The sequence below is a fragment of the Lates calcarifer genome, linkage group LG10, assembly GCF_001640805.2.
Source record: "Lates calcarifer isolate ASB-BC8 linkage group LG10, TLL_Latcal_v3, whole genome shotgun sequence".
Taxonomy (NCBI): domain Eukaryota; kingdom Metazoa; phylum Chordata; class Actinopteri; family Centropomidae; genus Lates; species Lates calcarifer.
The window spans coordinates 25,735,012-25,756,399 of NC_066842.1; the positions used below are offsets into that span (position 1 = coordinate 25,735,012).

The following is a 21,388-nucleotide window of genomic DNA, read 5'->3' on the forward strand; positions in this document are numbered from 1 at the left end:
ACCATCTTTTATGCAGTGGTCTGTTGGTATAGTGGATCCTCAGAGAGGGACAGGAAGAGACTGAATAGGCTGGTCAGACGGGTCGGCTCTGTCCTGGACTGCTCTCTGGACTCCATTGAGGAGGTGGGTGGGAGGAGGATGTTGGCCAAGCTGACATCAGACAGCTGACAACCCCTCCCACTCCCTGCATGAGACTGTAGGTGACCTGAGTAGCAGCCTTCAGCAACAGACTGCTGCATAAAAGTGCAAAACACTTTTAATTTTTTTTATCCTTCTGTGCCTCTTCAATATTATATTTTTTTATCTTTTCTATTCTTCACTCTTGTTTGTTTTCACTGCTGCTGTAACGAGTGAATTTCTCACAAGATAAATAAAGTCTATCTTAATCTTAATCTTACCAGCTCCAGTGTTTGTTAACAGTAAAATGATGACTGATCGGCAGCATAACAACATGTAAAAGGATTTAAGGTCAGACCAGTGTGGGTGCAGGGTGTATTTAGAGGAAGAAGTTGTGCATGTTATAGTCATATTCTACTTTAAAGGAGTTTGTTTTTAATCATTTGCTTACAAGAGACTGAAACTGTGTCAGGATAAACTGAAACAGAGTCTCATCAGTCTAGTGCAGAGTGTAGTTTGTGCTGCTGGGGCTAAAATCAGCCTGTTAGCAGAGTGGGATTTCAGTGTTCACACTTTCTGGTTTTTCAGGTTGACTTACTATCTTGATCTCTGAACCTCTAATATCTTCAGTTTTCCATTACATGCAAATAATTTTCCAATTTTCCATGTTCTTTCCACAGCTGGAAAACTCGATGTAGGGTTCTCCAGTCTTACACAACTTGTGCAGGAGTCTTAACTGATCTTGGCTTGTGGATATGAACCAGCAAAGTTTTTCCTTCAATGCACAAACTGAATCTGTCTGGCAGTGGTCCAAACATCTGGCAGCAGGCATAAGCAAACACAACCAAGGAGGTGGGTATACACTGTTGACCCCCAACACCCATAATGGGCTGAATTGTGTATCAGAGGTAATTGGGCTAGTGGGTAACAGAAGCAAATGTGCTCACTGAATGGCTGTGGTTAATGTGGAGATTAAATTTTCCCAGGAATTCAGAGTAGTCTCTCAGAGTTCACAGGGTACATGGTGTAAGGTGTCTAGTACAGGATCGGGTATTGTCCTGAGTCTAAAACATTCAAAATGAATATCAACCACATCTAATGTAAAAATATGTCCTAACAGAGAGAAATCGGGACCAAAGTTCCAGCTACACTCATTGCTTTAAAATCATGTCTAATCCATCACCACAGGCCACTCAGCAAACAGTTACCTGTCAGCTGTCAGGCAGTGCTCTACTTTGGCCTCAGACACTACCTCTGTTAAAACAAGTTTCAGTGATATATGAAGGTAGATACAATGACTTTGCTAAAACTGATTGTTTGATGAACTGATGCCTCTGCATTAAAGCAAGATTATACTTCCTGTTTCAGGCAAAGATCATGTGTTTCTCTGCTGATAGACCCAGTATGACAAGGAACATATGTCATTAATTAATAATCTTAAACATACATGAAGTTATAGTCTTGTCATTAGCACGGATTCAAATAACTCTGTAAAGCTAAAGGATTGCTCCTGGTGTCAAACACACTAAGAATTAAAACCCAACTCTATGGCATGAAGCAGAAGCTAAAACCTTTTAAGGCTAAAATTTTTAAGCTGCATTAGCTAAACGTTTTATACCCTTTCTTCTGCTCCACTTTACATGAGATAACATATAAGTACATTACTGCTTTTTAATTTTTCTACAGTCCTAGAAGTAGACTGTTCATTTTTGTGTCTATACTGTGAGTTGTAAATAGTTCATAAATAGGGATGGATATCATTATTATATCTAAATAAAGTTCCAATGAAAAACCGAGTTTGAATGGTTACCAATATTGATCCATTCCTTTCCTGGGTATATGGCGCTATGGTGCAGTATATGGTAATTTTGTTTTTATTTCACATAATGGTCCCAACAGAAATGGCTATAAAGGATTTTTTTGGTTAAATATCTGATTTAAAAAATATGTGACGTGTTGATTCTCAGTGCTCATGATACCAAAAAAACAACAACAACAAAAAAAAAACCCACCTAAAAAAATCCCTGTTTAAAAAAACAAATACAAACTTCACATGTTCAGTGTTGGACCAAAGCAACTGAACTGATTCCCAACATCTTGATTGTAGCCATGGCTATTGAAAACAAAATAAGTTCCTACTGTATGGAAACAGTTGCTATAGCGACCTTGCTAGCCAATTTCACAGTAGTTTACAGTTTTGTTATTTTCAAGGCCATTATTCCCATCTCTGTTAACAGCTGACTGTACCTGTTGTACTCACGTAAAACGAACATTTAAACGATGTGGTAAAGATATTCCTAAAATGACTCGTGTATTACCTGCAGCAGAACGGTGCCACCAGGGAAGCTCAGCTGGACACAGTACTTCGGAGCATTGTCCCATGAGAGGAGCTGCAGGTCTTCTATGGAGCTGTACGACAATGACGTCTCCATATAACCGGTGGGCTGAGAGAAGATAGAAAGCAAGAGGATATTAGTCTGCCAGTGTCTAACATTTACAGTACATATTGTATATTTAAACAGAGGATAAAAATGCATTTATTTTTACTGGCAGTCAGCTGGAAAGACAAAAAGAAACATATCCTGAGCTAGCCTGCCCTGGGTAAACACACAGCCAAACAAAACCTCTGAATACAGCAGATTGGCAAACGCTGTTATACAGTACACACAGTTGTCTTTATCAGCTGCAGTGACATTTGATGTTGTTCCAAGTGAACAGTTGTTGAATGCAAAAAAAACAACAAAAAAAAAAACAGTGGAAAATCAATTTAGCAAGAGCCATTAATCACACAATTACACAAACATCACCTAGAAAGACATTACATTCATGTAGCTCTGAGCCAACACACACACATACACACAGGGAGAGAGAGAGAAACAGAGAGAGAACCCGGTTTGGTGTGATGGCAGAGCTGTGATCCCACTCTCACCATTGTGAGAGCTGGACACACATGCAACTGAGTAAGAGGCCACAACCTGTTTGCTAGACTCTAAATGATTACAGAAACGCTGACAAATTACCACAAGTTTCCGGACTCAGGAACAGAAGAGTCTTTAGAGAGAAAGAGGGGAGAGAGAAAAAAATCAAAACAGATAAAAATAACGAGGCCAAGTGAAAACCACAAGGAAACCAAGCCTGTATATCTTCTAATCCCCATGAGAAGTTTGAAGAGAAATGCTTAATGCCACAATACGTCTATAATAAGACGTCCTGCAGAAATGGCAGTAAATGAATCACCAGTTGATTTCCCAGACATTAGCGTCACTGCATGACTTAGTAGCAATTATTGCTGATGGAAGACTAACTGTACGTCATTTGCAGTGGCTGTTGCTGCACGCTAATTAGGCAGCAATGCTTCCTGGTATTTATCAGCAATTTTTTTCTTTTACTTTCCATTTTTTCTGAGGCTGTTTTCATTTACAAAACTTGAGATACTCACTGAGAGTATGCTGTGAATGTTCTGGCTGACGTTTTCTTTCTCTGTCTGACTTTTTGAAGAGGAGAAAAGTTAACTCTCTCATTTTGTTACAACTGTAGGACAAGTTGAATTCTTTGTAAAACATACCTCAGACAACGTGCACTTCACTATTCACAGGTTAAGTGAAACACCAAGTGACAGATACAGTCAATATCCTATCAGTGAATCACCAGGACAGCTTGTTTGAAACAGAGTGAGTACATTAAGGATTTCAATATTAAAATGTTGTGTTTGGGCCTGCAAACAAAGGTTCCATCAGGAAAGTAAAAATGACAAAGAAATAGAAGAAAGGTTCTAGATGATATGTTGCTGAAGTGGCTGATTCAGAATGAAACTGGAAAAGACTATTAAAGAGGAACCACAGCCATCTGGGCTCTGTCTGGTTTAGCTTTTTGAATGTCACAGGTTTTAAAAGTAACGTGCATCCTTAATGTTCAAGATGGTGTCCAGTTTTTATCCTTAGATAAGTTATTCCATATGTTTGCTTTTGAAAGGAATAGTCTGAGAGATTGGAAATATGTGTAGTTTTTCTTAAAGAAAATGAATAAGAATTATGAATATGAGCTTATTTCTCTCTTAACTTAGCATAAAGAATGGACGCGTGGTTAGCAGCTGGGCTGACTATGTCCAAAGTTAGAAATTATACTTTCTAGTACCTGTAAAGCTCACTAATTAACATACTGCATACTGCCATAACTATGTCTTGGTTACAAGTGGCTTGGGTCAGCAGAAGTGATACATGTTATGACATGAAGTTTAAGGGAAGATCCTTGTGGGTCAGATATGGGTGTGTGTGTGCAGTGAACAAGGTGGTTTATGAGAGGGAGCCTTCCCCATTCACATGGATATATTTTATTGATCTGTCAATGGACTTTGGAGCTGACGGCCTGTACAATTGGTTAACAGCTCCTGAACCCCCTGTGGAAAGTGGAATCACAAACAGAGACAGTCTGACAGTCACACACACTTTACAGCAGCTGGCCAAGTATGCTCTCTTTTTAATTCTTAACAAAACAACAACACCACAAATTTTTTCAAAGAAACACTGTCCAAAAGCGTGTGTGCCATTATCTCTATCTGTACAATTTACTGTGACAGGACTACAGATACCAAAGACTCTGCTGAAGAGAGTTCTTGTCCTAGCTTTGTGTTGCTATCTATCATAGGCAGCTGTGTGTGGAAGTAAAAAGAAGGAATTTGTTACTAAAAAGACTGTAACTTTGATTCACTCCAATAACATAGTCTGTTGAATCCTTGTATTAGCTTCAGCTGAACTTTAGAAGCATTTTTACTGTGGAGGACTGTGGACTTTTTCACTCATCACTTTCTCTGAAAACACTGTGTGAAAACACTGAGACTGAATGTTTGAAGACTCCTGGTGTTTGTTGTAACCAAGGATTCTAAAGGAGTGTCTTCCTTACATGATTTCATCATATTTATGGATGTATATCTAAATGGACAGTGAAGATACTGACATCCGCTTATTCCAGCAGTGTGTGCATCACATGTGTGTTCTGAGTGTTGACAGTGAGGGTGTGAGTCTGAGGCCTAAAAAAGACATAGTGAGGCCTTGACCTTGACTTGTTTCACTGACGCCGATATTTTAAACACTGAGATTCAAAATGTTTTACCATTTATTCTCCTATTCTTGTTAGACAGAAAGAACTGCACATAGATAATAATAATATAGTGTAATGAAGAAAATAATTACTGATGGTGATGATGATGCTAATATTTGTGATAATTTAGTGTGTACTGCTGGGAAATCTGAACAAAATGTCTTACTGCAGCTTGTTCAGACAAATGTAAATATACATCATATATATCACATCATAGGTCACCATCCAACTAATGACAATTATTATAATATGAATGAACTAAGAATGTCAAGATAGTCAGTGTGTCACCAAAACAGGCCCCCACAGACTGTTCTGGTATCACTCCACTGTCTCCCTGTTTCTTCTTCTTCTTCTGCTGCTTCCAGACAGATAAACAGCTTATCCCCGGCCTCCTCCAGCGTGCACACACACGCACACACACAGAGTCACAGCTCCTCTCAACACAAGCATCTCAGTAGTTACATGGAAGCAGCAGCAGCGAGCCTGCCAGTTGAGCAGGTGATTCTCTTTATTTGCATCCATCTTGCTCTCTTTAGAGCAAACAGACAGCTCTCTCTGCCACTCCTCCCCTCCCTCCCCCCGCTGTAGAACAAACACGCTATTCCTTTATTTACACCTCCCTCTGTCGCTGATTTAGTGAGTTAGCTCTTCTGTCTCACCCCCTCCACACACGTGCAAACACACACACACACACACACACACACACACACACACACACACACAATCCCTGTTGTGAAACTGTACACATACAGGATTTTCATTACGGACAACATCCATGGCAAATATTGGTTCTGGCCGAGATGTCTCATTTCCTTGGAAGAGTAAAGGTCACCCTGGGCTCTGTCTGTCTGTCTTTACGCTGGCAAATAATGTTTTTTATTGAGTTTTTGCTTGAATTGGATGCACACACCACACTAATAAGACAAACTGCAAAATAAATAGCAGCATATGAGATAGTGTGCTGTGAACAGGCAGAGAGAAAGCAGAATGGAGACAAACAGAAGGAACTTGAAATTTTCTGATAATCAGCTGAGGTTACCATAGATACTCCATCCTGCACAAGAGCACACAGTGATTGCCTGTCTCCCTCTACCTTACTCTCTAGCTCTGTCTCTCATCCTCTCCAACTGTCTCTTTTCTCTTTATTTCTTTTCAGCTCTGTTTTCCTGTTCCCTGTCCTTGGTTTTTCTCCTTTTTCTCATTTTGTCTCTTTCTGTTCTGCTTTTCATGGTGGAGGAAGGTTGGAGGAGGCTGCGGCTCCTCTTGTCTCTTCTGCTGTGTTGCCATAGAAACAACAGGATGAAGATGTATGTTATGTTTTGTTTGTTTCCAGGGAGAAGCAGACAAGGAGCAATGAAGGAAGGAAGAAGAAGAAATAAAACAGAAAGTAAGCCTGACCTATGCACTGCGATTTCAAAAATACATCAGTGCTGATCATATCACATCACTGCAGGCAACAAGGAGGGGACATTTTCCATGAAACATGAACAGCTCTGTCTCACTGCTGTGAAAACCTCTGATCTCAACATTTACAGACTTAAGATTTGTTTGTGATTTCATCCCTCAACTAATGGGAAAATACAGAATTTGAATATACAAAATGTTACTGCAGGAGACACGGTGATGCAGTGGTTAGCACTGTCACTTCACAGTAAGAAGGTTCTGGGTTTGAGCTCTGGTTTGCTATGTGGAGTTTGCATGTTCTCCCTGTGCCTGTGTGGGTTCTCTCTGGGTACTCCGACTTCCTCCCACAGTCCAAAGACATGCAGGTTAACTGGTGACTCTAAATTGCCTGTATGTGTGAATGTGAATGGTTTTTTGTCTCTATATGTGTTGGTCCTGTGATAGGTGTACCCTGCCTCTCGCCCAAGATGGAGGAGTCAAACAGCTGACTAAGAATCAGTCTGAGCTACAGTGGGAGAAGCAGTTTTAAAAGAGACATCTATCAGGTGTTTAGCTCCTGCTGCCGGGGTCAGTGCACTGAAAAGGTCAAGCAGCCATTTTAAAGGTCAGCCTGCTACATAGACACTCGAACAACAGACACAGTAGTAATGTTAACAATGGGAAGACAGTCCTGTTTTTATTTAATACTGAGAGAGCTTTACACAGGACACCAAATTAGACAGTCCTTCCTTCCTTTCATCCTTCTTTTTTACCTCTACTCCCTCCTTCCTTGTTTACTTTACTTCTTTTCTCCTCCTTTCTTTAATTAACCTCTTTCCTTCTATGTTTCATTTGTGTTTATTTGCTCTATCCTTTCCTTTCTTTCCGTCTTAACTCCTTCTTACCACTCTCTTCTTTCTGTCCTCTCTCTCTCCCTCCTTTCGTTCACACCCTCACATACTATGGGCCTTCTCTTCTGCCCTTTAATCAATCTCTCTTACTTTTTCACTCAGGATTTTCTACATTTCCTTCATCCTTCCATCCTCTTCTTCCACTCATCTTTTCCCTCTTTATCTTTCCCCCCTTCCTTCTTATCTTTCTTTCCTTTACTCATCCTTTTATTCCTGCATTCATTTCCTCCCCCTCCCTCCATCCTCTCATCCACATGTGGTCGGTCTAGTTTACGCCTTTCCACCCCATCATATCAATCATTCTCCCATTCTCTTCCTTTACTCCACGGCTTCCTACTTTCCTGAACTGTTCCCTCCTTCCTTTTCCTCTTTCCCTCTGTGATCCTCTTAGTCTCATGTTTATGTTGTTCCATCTTTGCTGTTGTTATTATTATAATAATAAAAATTACACAACTCTGGCTGTGAAAAAGCAGCAGTCACACAAAAGACAAAGCAGATGCCACACTGAGACACTGTGGACACTGAGTGGAGTTTGGTTCACAGGAAACCCTCATCTTCTTTTACAGCCACTGTGTTTGACGGCATCACACAGTGACAACCACAACCCTCCTACCGAGGACAGATAGTGAGTGGATAAGAGGGCACTGAGTGCACATTTCTTCCTGTTCCCATCATCAAGCAAACATTATCATCTCACATCCTGTGTTCCCCTGGTCTCATATTTACCAATAATCACACAACAGTAGTTCCCAAACAAAAAGACATTCAGCAGTAACCCAGATTTGAAAATTTGACCAATAGCTCTGTCCGTTCAGAGACCCTCACTGTAACCGACAGATTGAATGCACAATAACATAAACATGTTATATGCTCTGTTTAGGGACATAGTCAAAACATGAAACTTGTGCGAAGCTGCTGAACTCATGTGTGACGTTGTTGAACATAAAGAGTCACTTCCCTGAATGATAAGCCGTTTAACTTCTCCAGTTACTAACAACTAAATTGCTGCTGGTAACTTGGAGGATGAAAACACACCACTGACCTGTCGTGAAGGCCTTCACAGAGATAGAGAGTATGTCTGTTGAGTTATCTGTTTGGTAACAGTGCTCTGTGGTTTCACAAGGCCAAATAGTACCAAGAAACTTTTCAAGCCACAATTAAAGTGTTCTCTCTCTTGACATACTCAAATCAAGAAATAAATAACAACCATGTCTGTTATCACACTGCATGACTGCTGGAGGAAAAAGATAATGAATGTGGGAAAGTCCAAAGACCAAAGACCAAATCCAACATGTCACATGACAAGAAAAACAACATAACAACATAGCACAATGTAAAACGCACTCAGTACCACAGAAGGGTTGTCTGGTTATGATCAGTCAGCAGTTCCACAATTATTCAAGCAACTTATCAAGTCAAATCTGTTTTTAAAATGTGAGGATTTGTAATTCTTTCATGCTGTGTTTCATCAGATGGCCAGATTAGCCCACTAGAAGTCCCCATGGTAAAACCTAAATGTAGGGCTTCACACAAATCCTCAACCCGACAGCACAGAAGATCTAAACAGCCACCAGTTTCAAGATGGACGCCAAGATCAGTCGATGATTCAGTATCTGACCAAATATGAAACATGGTCACAGTCGTCTGTTCCTGAGTTATGATGTCGAATAATGTCCAGAAAAGTGCTTTTGCAGAACATTATAACATTACAGAGAAGTTGACCTTTGACCTTTTGGATATAAAATGTTGTCACTTCATAATTTTGTCCTATTGGACTTTTGTGTGAACTTTTTTCATAATTAGTGTATGAATTCTTGAGTTTACAGCCAAATACGTGTTTCGTGAGGTCACAGTGACCTTGACCTTTGACCTTTGACCAAAATCTAATCGATTCACCGTTGAGTCCAAGTGAACGTTTTGAATTTGAAGAAATTCTCTCAAAAGATTCCGGAGATATTGCGCTCACAAGAATGGCATGGACGGATGGACAACCTGAAACTATAATCCCTCAGGCCACAGCTGTTGCCAGCAGGGAAGAATAAAAAGAAAGATAAAAAAATCTGTCTGAATAAGCAGAGAGAGAGCTGTGCTTTAGGATTTTGGATACAACAGAACTATTAAAGGGGTTTGATTAAAGAAACATAATTCTTGAAACATGAACCAGGGAGTGAACACATGACATCAGTGTGTTTTAAAGATACAACCACCATGGAAACTTGCTGCAACAATAAAATGGTAACAACAACCACAACTAAAACAACTGCTACAACAACAATCACAACAATTAACACAAACCACATCCACAACAAAACAGCAAAAAGAAAAAATAGACCAGTGACAACAAAACCAACAATACAATAATAACGAGTGTAGATGGAGTAACATCATCAGTCTACCACACAGACAGGGAAGGGGAGAGTAACAGCTGGAACACTGTCAGCAGCAATGTCCCCTCTAAGCTGCGCACCTGCGCAATCGTGCACTGCTCCCCCTTTCTCCGCGCACAACAAAACTATGTAGCGCATAAAATTACAGTGTGCGACAGTGTGCACATCTGATGTTGCTCACAGTGGTCCAAGGAATTCTCAGGGAGTTTGTGTGTATGCTCAGACACATGAAAAATTAGGGGGAACACTGGTCAGCAGCTCAACACTTCCATCCAAATACAACATTAACCCAAACAAAACTATAAATCAGATTGTGAAGAACCTTGCATGTGCAGTTGTGATCACTGAGGAAGCTTACAGTGGAAAATAAGTCTATAAACTGTACTGCTGTTATTCCCTGTGGAACCAAGTCAATGTTCAGTGCTGTGACAGTTGGCAGATGTGAACAAACACACATCAGATAGTGAACCAGTGGGGTGAACACATCTGAATGTCTCTCTGTTGTTCAGTTATTTCAATAAAAATGTCTCCAAAGAGCAGAACTAAGTGAGACAACTGTCCACTGCAGCTGTTGTTCTCAATATATTAAACTATATGTATGCTTTAGTTTTCCACAGACACAGTGACTCGGCACCTGCACCGCTCACTGGATATGTAACATCAGGGATTAAAAAAGGCTAAAAACAACAAGAGCTCACACGACCAGGTGGAAAAAATAACTTGTCACACACAGAAGTGCACACAGTGTCTCTGTTACTGTCTTGCTTTGGTCTACTTGTGCATGTCATTTCATTCATGCAGACTGATAATGGTGATATTGCAACAACAGTTTCAACAATAAGTTAATGTCAGTTTAAGAGTGTGGTTTACAAAAAGAGAAACTTTAAAATTTTACATTTTCTAAATTACAGTCTGATTTGGCCAGTCTGACATTTGGAGGGTGGCTGCTCAAAGACAGGCCATAGTTTCACTTCTCATTGTGGTCTGGCAGGGCCACAGATGAATGAAAGCTCAGACGTCATTTCAAGTAGGTTGGACAGTATATTAGTGACAGTTCTCTTTTTCACACCAAAACCTCACTGGAAATGTACTTTTAAATTTAAAAACTGTGAAAATAAATTAATAAATATATATTTTTTTAAATGGAAGCAGGTAGGGTTGTCAGATCCCACGGAGCTCTGTGATTGGTCCAGCATGTGAAGCTGAACATTTGAATTGTGACCAGGGTCTGCTGAAGTCAGTGCCAATGACTAATATCGAAACCTCCACCAAGAGTAATGACAGACTGTTATAAAGGGCAGCCAATGAGAAGAGAGCAGTGTTGACATCATGCGTTACTTTTAATGTGTCACAAATCATAAACTGGTTCTGGTTCTCACATGATGCCACAAGCCAAATATCATTTAACTTCTCCTTGACTGTCTTTCGTATCATCACCCTCTCATTACCAGCTCCACTCCTCCACCCTGCTCTATCTATTCCCTTTTCTGCCTTTGACAAGAGCTTGCTGGATTAATAAGATTATCTGTGGAATCAGGAAAGGCTAAAAACACAACTTGACCTCTGATCCCTGTCGGAACATTGAATGCTTCTTTCATGATCTTTGTCTATTTCTGTCAGTTTACGTGCTTGGTCACATCTTTGAAACTTCTCTTACTGAGCTATTGAATGTGGTCCAAAACAACTATAAGAAATAAGACTGCTTGCTTGGTTTCCTGGATTTATGTGGCTTCTTATCTTTCATGTTATCTGATGTTGAGTCCACAGCTGCAGCTACAGCTGAGGATGAAAAACAACAATTTTAATGTATTTAAAATACACTTATAAGTTTATTCTGTGCTTTTTTTTTTGCTGTAATTTGGTTTCTTATTATTCTAACTGAGGCCAGACAAACAGATATAGATTAAGCTCACAGGGACACTTAATTTATGATACATTTGAAATATAAAATTAAATGTTTGTTAATGAAAGAGAGTTAAGATGATAATGTCTGTTAAATATTAAGCTTAAGTAGATCAGACTTGTCTCAGTGAAGTAGCAAAAAGACACCACTGACCTTTTTTGGGGATTGTGAAGTTGACCTGCAACTAAATAAACAGAGAAGACACAGAACAGCGAAATTCTCAGTAAACAATTAAAAGAAACAGGGAGATACTGAAGAGTCTGATCTGCTGCTCTGTCTTCCTGGGAAAACCAAAAATTCAAATTCAGGGGCAATGATAACAGGAAGGAGTCAAATAAATGAGACAGTTAGTTGGAGCATCTTCTATTTTTGTCTGAATATGAACAATAATGAGTTAGTTATGATCATCCCAGTGGACGACAACAAAGATCAAGTACCATCTGTTGTTGCTGTTATAGTAGATGAATCTGTTCTGCTTAACTACAGAGTGGAAGAGAAGAGCCCCATCGCTCTCCTCATTCATTACTGTGCTCACACCTTCGACTTGATTCTGACCCATTATTGTTGAACATCACAGTACTAGAAAATGCATTTCCTGCACAAAATGCAGTGTGAATGCTGCAGTAATGCTGAAGCAATGCTGAAAATGGCTGAAAACACAGTTGAAATGCAGAACAAAGTTGAAAATGAAAAGTAATCTCTGAAGCAATGCTTAAAATTCAATGGCAATAGCAGAGTATATGAATAGAAGAATAGCAAAATTGCAGAAAAAGCAAAATAGTATACATAGTAACAAGTAAGACTGTTTAATTGACCAGAGGAGCCTGGGAACGAACTGCCAACCTTCTGATCAGGAAGCATCCACTCTACTTGGTGGGCCACTGAAGCCCATGAAGATTATATATATATATATATATATTTATTTATTATATATATATTTATTTTATTTTTTTTTTTTAAAGATCACTTAAAAGATCAAAGTCTTGGGAACATTTTTAAGACAAAAATGGAGTCTGCGTGTGCATGTATGCCAGACTGGCTTGCAAAGTTGAGTAGGTTTGAGGAAAGTTGAGCTGAGCTCCCATAGGATCCCATTTATTTTTTAATTGATAAAAATAATTTATATAAAATTGCCCACAAATAGCAGAAAGAATTTGAATAATCGCAGAAATGTCCTAAAAGACCTGAACATTTTGATACCTGAATTGTTTCTGTAGCACAAAGTACACTGTAAAAACCCTTTCAGCGGTGCTGTCCACCAGACTTTATTTTTTAAGTATATTCATTCCAATACATTTATTTATTTTTCAATTTTTTTTAATTTTATTTTCTTTTTTAAGTTACCAATAAATAAAAAGTGGGAATATTTTCGTAACTTACTAAACTTTAGAGTTTAACAGCTTATATTCCAGTAGCATGAAATGTCAACACATTTGTTTCACAGAGTGTGGAGGGATAATACTTTACACAACACATGTAAGTAACTATTTGTATTGTATAAAGTTTAGATTTTAGTAAAGATTAAATAGAGTAAAGATTTTAAACAAATTACCATGACTGTATTGTGCCATTTGCAAAAGCATGGCTCTGTTTCCTCCTTGTGTTAGTTATGTTAGTCGTGGCCATCACAAGGCCTTACCAAATGTGCTCTAATCTCATATACCTAGTTAACTTTAGCTAAATGCTGTTTGTACTTAGGTGTGCTTTTGTAGCTACTGCCTTGATTGGTCAGTCTGTTTGCGGTATTGTGAGACTGAGTGGCATCATTTGTATTCGAACCACTCCTTTTTTTCACCCTCCAAACAGAACATTTTCAACATTTTCGTGATTAACTTATTTACATTAACATCCTTCCTTTTGATATAATCATAAATTATCATAAACATGTATTATTTCATTTATATTTCTCCTTCAGAAGACCATCTAGCCTACTTGGAACAGGAATTTGACTAACCCTACAAAGCTTTGTGTCTCATTCAGGTACACATTAGGTAAGTCCCCAAGTTGGTCAGACTTGCATAAATGTCTTAGATCTTGACTAAAGTAATTGAGTTTGGTTTCTTTGAAGAGGAGATGTATAAGGCGCTTGTCCATTGTTGGTGTATTGCCTGCAGTAGATAAGTGGTGGCAGAAACACATTTTACCCACTCAAAAAAAGGTTCACCTGAAAAGTTATCTGTTTAGGCTATATTTAGAATATTTTCACAGCTTCATTTTACCATCAGTCACCACCTACGTTCTACTACAGTTTTGCCAGCTCTTAGTGTTGTAAGAGTAAAATCAGTGCCATTGGATGTCCTGCATGTAGATGTTCAGGGGTCAATTAGGCATCTATATCCTTCTCAGTCTCACGTTCAGCTGGCAGACACCATCAACAAAGTACTCAAAGGGCATAATTGTGGCTTATGGTTCTACTAGGTCTTCTGATTTTCCAGAGATTGTTCAAATTGCACTTTTTGGGGAAAGACTGTATTTTATTTGCAAAAACACAGATGGTCCTGGTATGATGAACACTATTGTGGATATCATCTGGAGAAAACAGAACACATAACTATTGTTGACAAACAAAATCTTAGTGATGTACTGTACTGTGCAAAATTTTTAGGCACTAATGGTAAAGTGAGGATGCTGTCAAAAACAATCCCATGAATTTTTAGCATAATCAGTTAACCTCATGTGAAGTGCAGTAAACGGAAGAACCTAAATCAGATCAGTGTTTCCTATGAAAGCACCGACTGATGCGAGCTCTTTATGTGACTCTGTGAATCTCTCTGTGAACTCACAAGATACTGTGATTCTGAGTCCTTCCCCTTGTGAAAGGCAGAACCCATGGCCTGCTGTGTTTCCCATTTCAAGTCTCTCGCGACAACACTGAGCTGGCTTTGAGACAGGGCAATGAGATTTATTTAAGAGATGTGTCACATGTCAAATCTGACATCGTGGAGCGCCTGGCAGAGGCCGAGTTTTCCTACACATTACCCCAATGATGCCAGAGATCTGCCATGGCACAGGCACTAGAAGAGAAGCATCCCTGCTTGAAGGAACCCAAATCTTAACAGAATTTATGGGTGGCAGCAAAGCCTGAAATACAAATGTGGAAACTACCAGACAAAATGTAAAGCACTGGGAAGCCCTGATCTCTTGATAAACTCACTGAAACACAAACCAGAGGATGAGCAAAAAAGTGCTAAAAGTATCAAGAAACCAAAGAGGGCAGAAGTAAATTACGTGCTGTCACACCCACCTGGTGAAACAGACGACGCCCTTGAAAATCTGAGACTTGACCTAATTGCAGCCAGCAAGAGAAAGGACAGTGTCAAGAGCATAAATTTCATGATAACCAGGTACAGCTGGAGAAGAAAGGAAGTGGTTGCCTGGTCCACAGCTGTGGCAGAATTTAAGGAAAGATGGCCTGATCTCTTCGAACCATTCCAAGTAAATGATTTATCATTTCAAGTTTTCCTGAATCTCCTTTTACTGATCACTACAGCAGTAAATAAATTTGGACTTGAGCCATTGTGACTTGGACTTGAGATACTAGATGCACTTTTTGCTTAACGACATGCACCACAATTTTTCATTTTTTCATAGATTCTGGAGGAGTATTGGATTGCATTAAATTGGCAGGTTGTTAAGCTTTATACCTCCTAAATGCTCCAAGTAACAGCCAAACATTTACTACTACAGATAAGTGAGGAGTTCCAAAGGTGCACTGCCATTCCATTGGAATCAATGTTTATGTCCCAGCTGGTTATGTCCCACAACAAGTTCCTGGAGTTGTTAAGTACAAAGAGAGGAGTGGTTGGTCAGCGCATCAAGAACTTGTTAATGGAACTGATACAGGTGGGGCAGAAGTGGTTAAAAGGCTTGAAGGAAAAATATTATTGCAATGAGTAATTTTTTGTTCACTTATCTTGCTTATTTGGGTGAATATTGCATGTAACATTATTTGCTTTCAAAATAGTTTCAAGTGTTTCAGTTATTAAGAGATTTTAAAGTTGAATTTAAAAAAAAGCTCTAGATAGTAAAACTAAATTGAATTTTTTTCATGATTCTTTTATTAACTCAAGGACTCAAGTGCCTCTGCAGTGAAGAAGAGAGACATAACTCTGAGATGCCTCATTGAGTATATGGGTTAGAAGCTCATCTCTTACTATAATGTAAGTATTGTTTGAAAGCAGGGTTTGATAACTCTGGTGTACAACCTTAAACTAGGTTGATTTTATGTGACCTGACTGAACCATGGTTGTAGGTGTGGGTGGAGAGAGCATGCAGCTAGTTAGGAGCCCTGGGATAGCCAGTTTGCTTGGCATCACAGAGTGAAGCCTCTCTTTGTTTTGTTGTGTGTTGTGTCTTTCGTTATCTTGTTTGCGCTAACATTTCAGTGGACGGACACTCTTCATTTTTCAATAAGGGTTTTATTGTGAAACATTTCTAAGAAGGTGTTGTGGAAAACTCATTGATTGGAAAGGTTCCCATATAGCAAGTGAAATGTAGCTACTGCCATCTTTTCTGAAAGGGGACCGTTCACCCCAAAATCAAAAATCCATATTTTTCCTCTCACTTGCAGTGTATCCATCTACATTGTTTTGGCGTAAGTTGCATAGTGTTGGATATAGATATCCACTGTAGAAATGTCCGCCCTCTCTCAAATATAATGGAAATAGATGGAAAAAAAAGACCCAAAGAAAGCACTAAACTTTTTTGTGACATTTCAAGTTTTCTTTTTTTTTTCTTTCTGGTGTTTCCATGCAGTTTTTTTCTTTTTCTAATAACCATATTGCTCATAAGTAAGTGGAAACACACCATGTCTTAAGTTTAATGTACAAGACCAAAGTGGTCTTCACAGAAGCTTATCTGAATTAAACTACTCCTATTTCATTGTTATTTTTCAAAAACAAATGAGTGAGGCAGTGTCTTAACTCTTTAAGTTATTTTAAGAAAATATAAAATTTTAATACCAAGAATTCAAAAGGCTGTAGCTTGGAAGTGATTATAGAGATAAAGGCATACTGTAAATGAGAAAAGTATAGAATATGACCCAAAGCTTTCTCTGTAATTTGCTCTATATCGCTGACTACGAGCGCTTCCTCATCAGCTCATGGGCGTATTTCAAACTCAATTTGAAACATACTAAGCTGCAGGTCATAGTTTCTGGTGTGTAAACTGTTTTAAAGTTATTTATGTCTTATTCACACAAAAGACACTACTGTGAGAGTGTTCTAAGCTGCACTTTATAAGCTAAGGTCAGACGTTATTGTATGTTTTCAAGGGAAAATGCCAATATTGCCAATTTGCCTTTTTCTATCTTATATATGTGGTAATGATTTAATAAATGTTGGAAACTGATACCTCCTATTTATTTGTTAAATTTATAGTAATGATAACTAATTAGAGTGGCACGGTGGTGCAGTGGCTAGCACTGTTGCCTCACAGCAAGAAGGTTCCACCCCCAGTTTGCCCGTGTGGGCTCTCTCCAGGTGCTCTCGTAAAGACATGCAGCTTAGATTAATTGGTGACTCTAAATTGCCCGTGGGTGTGAATGGCTGTTTGTCTATAAGTGTTGGCCCTGCAATGGACTGGCGATCCGTCCATTGCCGTCCACCTCTCGCCTAATGTCAGCTGGGATAGGCTCCAGCCCCCTATGACCCTTAACGGATAAGCGGTATAGATCATGGATGGATAACTAATTATTTGATGCAGTTTGGATTTTTAAAACATAGAAGGAAAGAAATGGTCAAAATTTATGAAAATTGAGTACATGAATAAATTAAAATTCTATTTTTTTATTTTAAATGGTACATATTTCTGATGTGTTTAATTTGCTGACATTTTTGACATTGGTTTTACTCAATCTCTTGGCTGTCGTAGATGCTTAATACATGCTTACTTAATTATTTAGCATACAGCGAAAAGCATATTATGAAGTTTTCCCAACTCAAAATACCAATTAGTTCACTAAACTTGCTCTTTTTTGTTAGATCTAAGCAACAGTTTTAACAGTTTTTACAGTATATGCAGGAGTACTTAGGGACAATGTTCCCTCTAAGCTGCGCGCCTGTGCAATCGCACACTGCTTCCGCTTTCTCTGCGCACTGCAAAACTATGTAGCGCATAAAATTACAGTGTGTGACAGTGTGCACGTCTGAGGTTGCTCACAGTGTTCCAAGGAATTCTCAGGGAGTTTGTGTGTATGCTCAGACACATGACAAATTAGGGGGAACATTGCTTAGGGACTATATAAACATATGGAAAAATAATAATAAAGATTTAAAGAACAATAGTGTGGATGCTGCAGCATTCACACTAATGATTATGAGACTGAACTTCTGCCAGATGAGTTTTGTGAAAATGTTGAGAAAGAGAGGGTCCTACTTGATGCCATCTGTACTGTGACAGTGGGGAAACAGTTGAACCAAACAGAGGGAAGGTCCAGGTGCCCAGAAACATTTGCTCCATCTACTAAAGACTAGACAGTGACATTATTGACAATAATCTGTCACAGATAAACATTACACAGACGATGAGAAGCCTGCATTCCTTCCCCTCTAGGCCCACAACAGTTCTGTCCCCACAACTGCCTGACATGAGATTTACTGTGGCTCAAAACAGAGCTGAGTCTGATGTATGTATCTATGTCAGGTTTTGAAGGAAAAAGCCCCTTTGACCTCAAACTCCTCCATAAGTAGAAGGAGCTTAACCAAAGCATCAAACAACTCTACAGGCTCCACAGTCTGAGTGTCTGCTGCCTCAGTGGAGGAGACATTTTCCTGTTGAAACAGGGCAGACGCGACTGTCAGCACTGGTTAACAAAGACATGCTTTAAAAGGCAAAGCTCACCTGTATGATCATGCCATTACCTATGTCATTCAGAAGGAAAAAGAATGAAGAGGCCTGGATTTTGTTTTAAATTTCATAGCACCAGTGAGTTCCTTATGTTAGATTTGTTTATAATGGCATTGATTATTTGATTAAATCATTGTGTTACACAAAAACTGTTTGGAGGGAGATGCTCACTTTTACAGGAAGTTATGTCCTACACTATTTCTTGGCTGGTGTCAGTGACTTCCTTTCTCAGACCAAGAAATAGTTCATAGCACATAACTTCCTATACATTGACTACTTCTCAGTTTTTCACTTCAGTTTTTGTATGAATTAAATGAACATGGCATAACATGTTAATTAGTGAGAGACCAGAGTTAACCAGCAGACATATACCTGATAGCATACTGTGAATAACATACTATATATAATAACCACAGAGGAGGTGCCAATATTACAGTTATGTCAGTGTGTTATCTTGCTATCATTAAGCAAAACAGCTGTGCAATCACTAAATCATGCAAACTATCCACAATGCAACAGTGTGACATCAATGAAACTTGCATTGAATGCATGCATTGAAAAAAATGGCAGTTCAATGCAATGGCACTTCCCACTGCTCTGGCCAAACACTGCTTTTTACAGCATGGTTAAAAACAACCCCCAGTTTCCCTGAGAGACATGACTACAATGATGATGAACTGATAGACAATTAGCCTCCATTTCCTTGTATGAAAGGAGCTTTCCTACACATTATCCATCACTGGCAGATACACATAACAAGGCAGAGTTAAGGGAATAAGTCTAGGTCCAATCTATTCTAAATATCATAAATCAATATGGCAGAGAGAGCTATCATTCCCAACTATAACACCAATCTTTGTCTAATAGCTGCATTGTTCAAACAAAACTGGGAGGATCCAGTATTTGAATATGAACATGTACTGCAGCCAGTCCTGGAGGCCAGCCCAGAACCGTTCAAAGCTCTCTCTCTCTCTCTCTCTCTGTGTGTGTGTGTGTGTGTGTGTTGTTTCCCTTCCTTTTATTTTGAATTAAAACAATACTACCACTGACATGGCCTGGCAGCCCAGTTATCTTGTGGTGCTTGTACTATGATCAGAGTTGGGTTGTGTGATCAGCTGATCTGGATGTATAGATTGTATTCTTTATTCACATCCTCTGGTTCTGCTTCAACAGTGCAGGTTCCACAAAGTAGACTCCATTTCAAAGCACAATCCAATCTTTATTTCAGGATTTAGTTAGGGTGCAGTTCAAGAGTGTAGGTTTAATTTCATAAGTGTGTGGATACAATAATGTTTGCAGTTTGAATTTTTTTATCGTGACATATTGTGATTATCAGGTACTTTCTGTGCCTTGAGTTTCCTCTGTCTCTGCACAGCCCATAACCAATCAAACTGTTGTATTCAGACCTAGTTCAAAGATGGCTGAGATTAGGACTTGGGCTGAAGCCTGTTTAAAGAGAACAAGGTTGTATGACGCACTATCCAACCACATCAGGAAGCTGAGTTGTATATGAGAAGTAGGGCAGTTATGATAGCAGGGCTGTAACACCACTGAAATTCAAATGTGGTAGGCTGTCCTCAGCACTGAGAACTTAAAGTGACACTATGAAACTTCTGAAAAAAGTATTCTTCATTCTTCCTCCCCCAAGTGAAAAGTTAAATTCAAAAACAGATACAAATGTGACTTTGCTCAGTACACCCTGGAGTTTTGATGCTACAGCATTAATTTGACTGGTGTGACCAGTGGCTAATGTTAGCTAATGTTAGCTAATTTTAAATTGATAGTCATGTGTAACTGACATTATTCAGCAAACCTGCCTTTTATCATTCCTCTGTAAATGTCACTTGTGCCCACTGAGTCCAGGTGTTCAGCAAACATTACACAGTCTGCCTGTAATTCACAAACACAGCTCCAGTCGGGCCGTTCTCATGTTGCCACTGCACCTGCACACAACAAAGTGACTCATTTACTGTCAGTGCTTAACTTCGATACAGAGAGGCCTCCAGCTTTGCACTATGTGATGTTGAAGCCAGAGACCACTGTGATCAGGTTTACTGGGCTTATCGAGACAATGAATCTGTGAGAAGGCAACACAACACTATGGCGTTTCCATGTCAAGACACAAAATCTTCATCTTAAATCTCTGACACATAGAAGGTAGAAAAATAGTAGAAACTGTTCACATCAGAGATTCTTTTTGAAATGTTATGTTGGTGTTAAACTGGTGAAAAATGCATCTAAGAGGCAGACATGTGTAGATATGTTTGTCTCTGTTGTCATTTCATTTACACTAAATATGGGTCACTTCCACAAAAACTGTTGGTCTTTCTATGAGTGGACAGGAAAAGCATTTCTTTTTAAAAACACTGATGCCAGTGGCTGTTCTACACACAGTCCTACACACATACTTTAACAGAGCTCCATTAAAACACTTATTTGCAGTAACTGAATGATGTCAGTATCATTAATATAATTATTATGACTATTTCATCCTTGTTTGTTTTGTTTTTTGAATTATGTCACCATGTTTGTTTGTCCCTGTGAATTCACTTCCTGTTTCAGTCATGTTGTATCTGTAAAATCACTATTGTTTTGTTTTTGCATCATTTGAAAAATAAATAAATAAAACCACTGATGTGTGAATCTGATCCATTTTTTGAGAGTTGTGACCTGATGACAACACTGACAACACTTAATAAACTGCATGTCTTTGGAGTGTGGGAGGAAGCCGGAGTACTCGGAGA

At 39.0% G+C, this 21,388-nt stretch overlaps 1 protein-coding gene across 1 annotated transcript in view; it reads right to left on the bottom strand.

The window, feature by feature from the left end:
• The window catches only part of cmip (c-Maf inducing protein), a 48,612-nt gene that overhangs the window by 20,964 nt on the left and 6,260 nt on the right, over window positions 1-21,388 (bottom strand). Inside the window, 1 exon segment of the mRNA XM_018704006.2 lies at window positions 2,436-2,561. Coding sequence (XP_018559522.1) covers window positions 2,436-2,561 — 126 coding nt within the window.